This window comes from Carassius auratus, chromosome 1 (assembly GCF_003368295.1).
Source record: "Carassius auratus strain Wakin chromosome 1, ASM336829v1, whole genome shotgun sequence".
Classification (NCBI taxonomy): domain Eukaryota; kingdom Metazoa; phylum Chordata; class Actinopteri; order Cypriniformes; family Cyprinidae; genus Carassius; species Carassius auratus.
The window spans coordinates 33,560,929-33,570,848 of NC_039243.1; the positions used below are offsets into that span (position 1 = coordinate 33,560,929).

The 9,920-nt window shown below is 37.3% G+C and overlaps 1 protein-coding gene across 1 annotated transcript in view; it reads right to left on the reverse strand.

Moving 5' to 3' along the window:
* Positions 1-9,685, reverse strand: part of LOC113108419 (lipopolysaccharide-responsive and beige-like anchor protein) — a 146,360-nt gene extending 136,675 nt beyond the window's left edge. Inside the window, exon 1 of the mRNA XM_026271549.1 lies at positions 9,374-9,685. Coding sequence (XP_026127334.1) covers positions 9,374-9,505 — 132 coding nt within the window. The 5' untranslated portion in view covers positions 9,506-9,685. The remainder of the gene's footprint in view (positions 1-9,373) is intronic.
* Between the last annotated feature and the right edge of the window lie 235 nt (positions 9,686-9,920).

A 9,920-nucleotide genomic window follows, 5' to 3' on the forward strand; every position in this document is an offset into this window, starting at 1 on the left:
CTAAATACTCCTCTCAAACACTACAGAGAGGACAGAATGACGAGACAGTGTGTTTAGTTTTTGCTGAGGTATTAAATTTTACATTTAAAAAAAGTGTTATATCTTGATATTTTACGGGTATTCATATAATAAGAACTGCCGAAATTTTGTTGTCTTGGGGAAAAAGGTGCCTGAGTGACTGACAGATATTCACTCACTTGTCAAAGGATGACGTTTGTTTTCTTTTAATATACAACATTCAAGCCACAAGCCATACAAAGCCACTTCCCTCCTCTCCATCCAGCCTTTGTCTGCTATATTTCCTGTAGCAGTGTGTATCTCTCTCCTGCACATAGCCTTAGTAATCACAGCTTAAGAAGTTCAACAGGGGTAGGCCTGTATCACAATTACTATAACTCAAGTGAGCAGCTTTTGGAGCTGGCAGCTATTTCCATTGAGCCTATTGTCTCATTTCCAGTGCAGTCAGAAAGAAATTAAGCCCAACACCTTTAGATGTGCTTCACATTATGAGACTTTGTGCTACAGTTACAGTCATGAACTCCTCAAAAAGATATGAGGAATGAGCCAAATTAGTTAAAGAGGAGCTCATTAATGTGCTCTGCGATATTTTTAAAGTATAATCAGAAGAGTTTATAGCATAACTTCACAATAACCTCACAGGAAATCAACAATGGCTTCTGTGTCCTAACTTATACATTTCCACAGGAAAGAAAGGAGAAGCTAGTCTGATAAAAAAAAAAAAATCACAATTCTCGTTGTTTTTTTTTGTGATTTGGAACACCATGCCAGCTTTGTATCTATGTTGTATATTCATATTGATGTCATCCAGAAAAACGGTCTAATAAAATATGCTTTAGGGAGACTTTAGTCAACCCAAACCTACAAGCGGAGTAGAGGCTTATTCGGAGCTTTCTTCTGTGTTCTGGTATGGAGAAGACTATTAGCTCTCATGCATAAAAGTCAATCAGAAAGTAGTAAATGGGAAGATTTTTTCCCATATGACACTAGACTATTTTATGTGGTATTATTTGCATAGTTTTACATTGTCATATAGGCCTATATAGGTGAAAATGGTAAGTCTAAAACTATGCAGTTCGATATATGTCAAAGACACTATATATATAGTATGTGGCATCAGGTCACTGGACTTTGATGTTGTTGGTGCACAAACCCAAAGGTTGTTTTTTTGTCACTGTGCTGCAGGACCACAGAAAACAGAAACAAAATGACAGAGATATCCTCTAGAGAGTAAACTGCTATTAATGTGACAACATTTTTATAAGGAATTTTTTCTGAGAAACTTACATTTGCCAACACATCTTTAGATATGTACTGAAATATAAAAGAAAACATTTCCCTGCATATTCTGACCCGTTTTTGTCACAAGAGGCCCTTGTAAAAGTGGATACCGTGGTACACTCAGGTGAACAAAGCATTCATTCTGTGTAAGCAGATAGACAAGCTTTCATCACTGTCCCTCGACACTTAATTTCATCCCTTCCAATACACTTCTCAGGTGCACATTCCAGCCAAACTAACTCTACTGGGACTTCCCACAATTACCTGGCTCTTCATCTAACATGCCAGTGACAAAATTATATTCTATACTGTCAGGCCTTGCCTGTGTCTGGACTGATATTTAAGCTATATTTAATGTGCACAGGAAGCCTCCCACCATATACTTCCTTACTGTGAAAAACAGAGAAGAGGAACAACTCTTTTTAAAGAAAAAACAATACAAAGTGACATTAATCTCAAACAAAATGCTTCTAAACAGTAGTTGTGCCACTTAATTACTTTTATTTTTTAAACACTGCCACTTCCAAACAAACTATTACAACCATCTACAGCATATTACAACACCATGAAGTAAATACTGTCAAAATTCATCAACAGGATTCATTGATTGCGAACTGCTCTGAAACACAAAGAACATGCAAAAAAAAACTTTTGAAGCTTAATGATCACATTAGGTTGTATTGCAATTTCTGGTTTTCAACTTCCAAATTTAAGTCGTTTGTTATAACACTTAAGATATTGAAGACTTTTATGACATTTAATTAAACTGAATTTAAGATTTTTGTTTTATTACAGCCTACAATTGCTGCGTCTCATTTGTGGAACAGCAGCTCAGCTTTGGGCAAAAAAAAGCTTAAACATGTTGCTTCTGAAATTATTGCAGAGAAAAGAGTGTATTTATGTTTCAGGCAACACAGTGATTTCATAAAAATCAATCACTGTTTAAAAATTTATAAACAGACTAGAATTGGACCATAAGTCATCAGCCGAAGAGCTCTATTGTAGATCAATAGCAGAATATTATTGGTTTAGTTTTATCTCCTTGCTGCCACAGGCTATATTTCTCTGTTAGGTTAATATAATTGCACATTAATGCTTATAGAATTAGGCAAATTCTATTGTTTAGATCTAATACTTTGTGAAAAAAAGGCAATGGTAGGGATGCACGATATATCGGCCATCATATCGATATCAGCCGATATATGTACATTTTTCTGTTATCGTTATCGAACCGATAAGAGAATTTGGCCAATATCTTAGAGCCGATAAATAATGCATTATTTCCTGCAGAGACACTTCAGATGTGCACTGTTCACATCTGTTTGAACTGGTTTTTAATTGCTTGAAATATCATTGGAAACACTTCAAAAAGGAAAATACAGTGAACTTCAACATCTGCAGGGCGAGTCTGTCATGAGATCATGAGATTATTAGTTACTGTAAAATAATGTAATGCAATCTTTGTTCACGCTTGTTTTAGCACATTGTTAAGAGAAGTGCGCAACAACAACAGATGCATTTATAGTCTTTTGTGCAATTGTACGTTGTAATCTTGTGTTTATTTTATGCATATAAATTAGATTTTTCTCATATAGAAAGCGTTTGGTTATGCTATAGCCTATAGAGGGTTAATAGAGTGCTTCAGTTTGCTAGTGATCATCTTTAGCTCAGCGCACGCAGCTCAAACAGCAGCTTATAACATTAATAACTATGATTGAGATTGTTATATATATATATATATATATATATATATATATATATATAATAATGAGAACACTACTATAATAAAACGTTATGAGTTTGTTTGGTTTGGTTTCCGTATTTCAGCGCATTGTAATATTAATTTAATAATAAAAGTTACCTAATATTAATAGATAGAAAAGCTGCTTTATGTTTGATTTATGTCGAATTGTTTAATTCCTTTTAATGGTGAGACATTTTGGTAATCTGGCTCTCAAAAATTATGTAAAAATGTGGATTTAGATTTATCGACCAACATATCGGTTATCGGCTTTCATATTTAAAGAATTATCGGTATCGGCCAAAATTTTCATAACGGTGCATCACTAGGCATTGGTATTGTTGTTTACTGTGCTTTAAAGTAGAGTTGACTGCTAGCAGGAAATCTGTATTAAGCCCTATTCGGACGGGACTAGTTTTACAGGGGGTCGTTAGAGACGTTTCACAGACGTACTTGGTGATTTTAATCCCGTCTGAATCTGCCACGTCTGTGTTTTTCTCACACAACCTCTGTGATAATTCCAGAGCAAATTACCTACCGTTTTTCAGCAAACTCAGTGATCCTCTGAGAAAATAATCCCATCCGAATGCGAATGTCTGTGACTGCCGGTGATATTTTATTTCACAACACGTTTCCTTGTGTGTTTTGGCCAACGTGAATTACCGTAGATGCTCTTACCGCGCGGATGTTTGATATATTTGCTTAGCGGCAAATAAATAATAATAAAAAAATAATACAAATAATAAAATCAAGAGCAAGATCGCGTAAACTGTTAATACCGGCTATTGTAAGATCAGCATCAGGTAAGATTACTCACGTTCATTTATGTACTCAGTTACATAATGTTTTAATTACATTTATTAAATATAAAAAAAAGGAAAACAAGTTCAACTAAAGGAACCACACATTAACATGGTTTTGCTATACTAGCCATTTAGTATTTATTGTGTAATAATACTAAGGCAATCATTCTGAATGAATGCAATGCACGCATACAGAGCGTGTGATCTCTGTGACGCCCAGATGCACAAATCAGACCCTCCCACCTCTGTAATAAACACGGAGATACTAGTCCAATCCGAATTGGTACATGAAAATCACAGACGTCAGGTGGTAAGAATCGAAACTCAAACGTAGTTTAGAAAACTAGTCCCATCCGAATAGTGCTTAAGAGATATAAATCCTGCTGAGAAGAGAAAGGTTAGTGCTTACTGTCCACAAAGGCTTTTCGTTGTACATTAAAGTAATAAGAACAGCTTGTGTTTGTCTAATGCAGTAAGACACAGACACACACAAACTCTGTGTCACATACACAAACACCCTTTAGTCAAGCAGAAAACAGAAAACACGAGTAACTGACAGACACTCAATCCTCACGGCTGTGTGTGTTTGTCAGTACACAGTGATGTTGACGCTCTGAGACTGCAGTATCTGATCCACCACTGGACATATAAAGGAACAGACTGGAAAGACAAGCAGAAAGCAGACAGCTCCATCCACCTCCACAGCAGCAGAAAACCCACTAGCCTATTCAGCCTCGGTTCAGAGCTTTCCTGACATCCTTTTATTGAGCTTTAGTTCACGCTTTACAAACTTTTTTGTGAAGTGTAGGCAGCCTCCTTAAAAACCACTAAAATCTTTTGAATCATTGAAATTGTTTGTGGCAGACTTTAAAGCCAAAGGTCACAGATGGAGTTTGGTTTGTGTGGGTGCATTTTGTAAACACTGATGACAGTGAAAACCTGTGTACTAGAATAGTCTATACTGCAGGTAATGTTTATGTACTGTACTATCTATGATTGTTACACACATAACTACTGTATAACTGCACATACTCTGCGCCAAGATTCTGTGCATTAATTTGTGCATTACCCATGTGTCCATTCTGCATAATTTTGGAGGACACTGTGGGAATAATGATTCAGATGATTCCTACCACATGTGCTTATAACAAACAGCAGAAACATTAAACATAACTGTATGAAAAGCTCAATGTGGTTGTGCCATTTTATCAGCATAGTGACAGTTTAACTAGATTTTTTATAAACACACACACACACACACACATACATATATACATATATGTGATGAAAGCATCCGTTACATCTGTTAAAAGATTAAAACAAAAAGTCATGGTGATCTATATGTGTGTTGCAAGTAATGTAAGGGGAAGATATGTTTCTATTTAAAGCAGACACCCCATATTGCATAAATTTATTTAATTAATGGAAAGGAAAAGAAAGAGCCTTTCCATCTATGAAGCCCACATATGAGCAAGAAACAGAAAACACACAATCAAAGTGGTGAGTTTCCCTCCATATGGAGCCTAGCAGTGAAAACAACATAACAACCTTGATTTAAAAGAACCACAGCCTGCACTGATCTGAGGCCAGTTACATTAAAACAAGTGCCATTAGATGAGCCTCACCATTACAGAAACCTTAAAAGTGCTACTCCTACCAGCACCCAACATTTGGTTGAAGGTTCGGTTTGGGTTACAATCTTCTGCATCTATATCTGCTGGGGTAACCAAATCCAGGGAGGTGTGATAAAATATTCATTAGAAAACAGAGATGGAAGTGTTGTTCTTGGATAAAGCAAACAAATGAGACAGAGAGGGCGCAAGAGACAAATGAATCCATCCAGTCCAATATGAGAAGGCTGGCTATGTGTTGTTGTCAAAATACCAACATTTCAGTAGTCTAACAACACCAGTATAATTTCACTGTCCTCTGGACCAATTTCAGCAATCCTAAAACTAATGGAACTACTTCACTTTTTTATATAATTAATTGATAAGTTAATAATAATAATAACAAGTAATTTAAAAACATTAGCATTTATTGTTTTCAATTAAGTAAACATTTCTTTAAAAAGGTCAAGTGAAAAAACCTGTTATAAAATGAAGAACAAAGAAACACATTTGGCTATAAGTTTGCGTATTCACTCCAAGACAATGCAAAGATCTACTCAAAGATCTCTGTTCTATCGACACTGCAGAAAGGCAGGTATCTTTTTTTCAGTACTTTTCAGTACTGACTAACTCGTAGTGAAAGTACTGGTATTTTAATACTGCCAGATTCAAGCCTCTCTAGGAAAATTATGACAGCACGGTAGGAAACAAGTCTGAATTGGGAATCACTTCCTGCAAGTCAAAACCTGTACAGACAGGTGAGAGCAGGCTGGTCACCTGCCCTCATGGTTTCCATGGTAACAAAGACAGGTCACATGCCTGTTTGTTGAGCCCTCACCTCAGGCTATCTAAGGTGCTTCACTTCCAAACCCCCCTCAGTCCCCAGAGACTGACGGAGACATAAGAGATGATGCTGTTTCAAGGAACTTCTAGAGTCTGTTTGTGAGATTTAATAAGACGAGCACACATTTATGCTTTAATAAACCTGGTGCAGATTTACAATTACATATTGTGATAAAAAGTGCGCTTTGTGCTTCTTCTCTGTTGATGGAGATTATTCAGGAAGTGATCTATGATCTGAGTCTGAGACTCAAACAACTGTAAATGAACAGCAGAGAAAGCAAGTTAGGCAGATAATACAGTGCATTAGTTCCCGCCCAATTTTTCTCATTTTCCCACCAGGGATTTCTCAAAAGTCTTTGTTAAAGTCATGAACTAGCTAACCATCTATGTGGAGAATCAAGAAAAGTATTTAGAAACCGTAGAGAGACCGACTCAGATTTGTTGTGTTTAATGGGAATGGGCAGATCTCTTTTGGCATACTATGCTTGCCGTGACTCTGATTGGTGGAATTTTCTATACAGCATCATGGGTAATGTAGTTTTTCACCACAAATTCCACTATTAAACATGATTATAAAAAAAAAAAAATGAAAGCATGTACAAATGAAAATGAAAGCATGTACAAACTAATATCCTCTGCGCTCACAACGCATCTATCTTCAAAGGTTCATCAGAAATTATTAAAAATCAATTTCCCTATGTATGAAAATGAATGATATTTCTTACTGTTGCTCTAGAGTGCACTGTCCTACTGTTTTTCTGGGCTGTAAAATGGCCACAACTCTGTTAGTTCCTGTGCACCGCTCATTCATGCTGTAGATATACTACTACAGTTGAGTACAGTGTGAGTTTATTTATAATCACTTATTGCACTCCAGCATGATTTACTCAATCAGCACTCAATTCTTTCACAGGTTGGCCTTCTATTGCCAAAACCTCTCTTAATCCCTTGAAACTCTTCATAGGGACTGATGCTAAATGGGTGCATGATGAAAACTATCTCTGTAAGCAATGCTGTATTTCACCGTGCTTCTATCTATGTGCTGGACATCTCAAACAGCAAATCGAACTAAACAGGCACAACCCATTATTTTGTTTTCATGCTCCAGTACACGTTTTAAAAAATGGAGATGAATCAAAGACCTGGTTTTGTTTGGTCTGACAGAGGAACTGTTCAACAAGTTAAACAGGTCATATCGTGAATTTTTTGTATATCATATTAGTTTTCAGTGCACCTTCTCTTACATGGTCTATTTTGTGTTGCTGCAGTTGTGAGAAACCATCTTTGCATGCATTAAATGGTGCTTTCACACCAGTTTGGTAGTTTGTGACAGATTCATAAAACATGCGACACTGAAATGTGCGGTTATGAATAAGATCACAGTGAAATGGTCAGAACTTGTTAAAACAAAGGTCAGTCTTGTTGCATTACTCTGCATGCAACACATTTTGTTTTCAATGTGTAAATGTAGGCTACTCGTCACCATGAGGTGTGCGTTTTGCCTCAAGCTGTGTTACATCAGCACATTGTTGCAGCACGTTTCTTTCTTACTTCCTTCTTTCTCTCACTCATTCATTCATTCTGCAATGTCTTTTCAACACCACCATCTCTCACAATCGATTTCGGCTACATTGTGGGTCACATACAGGTCTCTCACTCAGGCTTGTAGCTCAGCTAATGTATAACAGGGGCTTTCAACTGGCTCGTGCACGTGGGAGGGGAGAAAAGTGTGCAATTTCCAGAAAGTGCTACTGACTTCCTTGTGTCTAGGGCTGGTCAAAAAGAGCTGTTATTACATCATGGAGATGTGCTGAAGTGATCTGTGAACTCTGACTGACAAAGAAAGCTACATTTGATTTTGTACCATACACAAAACTGCAAAACAATTTTAAAGCTGACAAAGCACTGCCATCATTTCAAGGAGGGTGAACATCAGGTCACTGCTGAAAAAAAATAAAAATCAACCAAGGATTCTTCCTCACACCCTGTAAACCTTCATCATGGATTAATTGATAAAAGCTTCACATTAGGACGGTCTCCAATGACAGTAGCATGGGAAAACGATCTAAAACAAGCAGTGTGTATAGAAACAGGTTGATCAAGCTTTAAAACCAACACCACGTCGCTAGAAACAGCAGAAAACAGAGTTTCACAAATAACTCTATGCATCTTCTAAGGATTCCAACAAAAACATATATACTTTTTTTTCTATTTTGGAGGATGTATAAAAGTCCATGCTACAAAACAGGTAGTTATATAGCCTTCTCTGTCAGAGGAAATGTTCATTTATTACACCTTTAGGGGTACAACAGCTTGTCACTGGGGCAGTAGTAACGAAAGGGATGACTTTATACATCTAGCAATAGTAAATTATTATTAATAATATGTACCTTAAAGATACAACTATGAAGCTTTTAGGGATAAATGAGGTACAAGAAAATATATATATTTGTGCATGCATGTATGTTTTGTATCATATTTGATATGACGGATACATGTATGTTTTGTATCATATTTGATATGACAGACTTCTATGGCCCATAGAGTAGGATACAGTGAGAATATAGCGCTCAAAACAATGTTATTCAAAGGCCTAAAAGTGTGCAGTTTGGTGCAGATGATATTTATATGTTAATCACAGAGCATAACATACTAAAAATATAAAATGCATATAAATTTAAGTTGATAAACCTGATCCACTCCAGCTATTGTATACAGTTATACATCATGACCTGAAGGGGGGTGTTTTAGAATCATCCCAAAAAGCTTTCGAGGGAAATAGATGTTTCCAGCCGCTGAGACAAGTTTTTATATCCCTAAAAATACAATTTTCTGCATTTTTTTAATCACATCAAATATATGACATGTAAAGTTACTTCTATCCACTTATTAAAGGCTCAGTCCTGATCAAGGACACAATGGGGGCACTACATGCATTAGCCAAACTGGGATTCGAACCGAGCAGCAGACTTTTAACCATTAAGCCACACAGCTCCACTCGCAGGCACAGTCTAAACATTTGGTCAACAACGCCACGGTGTCGTTAGATACTATTTTGAAGGCTTTAATCAGCTTACCAGATTGAAGATCGTCTCCACAACGTCCCGGTTGGAGACTTCTCCAGCCTCCAGGAGCCCCGCCAGAACGGCGAACTTCATGCGGATTCCTCGGATGGGAATCCCGACAGCGCTGTCACCTGCGCTCGCCATGACGGAGTCAGGTGAAAGGGAACAGGTGTGACACCTGTTTGACCCTACAGCCGAGTTAAACCACCGGGAAACGTACGGAAAATATGAGCGTTAACGTTTAGTTGACAGAGGCGAAGAACAGGTCCAGGCGTCCATTCACGGCCAGTTTGTCCGTTAATTTTGGCGGTTGATGTCACTTCACCTGACTGACAGGAATTGTTCTAACGTACTGTGGAGAAAACAAATCAGCTATAAACTTGTCCGAAGGAAGAGAAAACCGCGCTGTGGTGAGCCTGGATACGAAACACACTGATTGTCGATATCCACCGGATTAATAAAGGAAACACATTTAAACAAAAACGTCATTGAAGTGTTTCGCGAGTGTCAAACAGGAAACAGCGGTGATGAAGAGATTCCGCGCAGGTAACGTTAACAT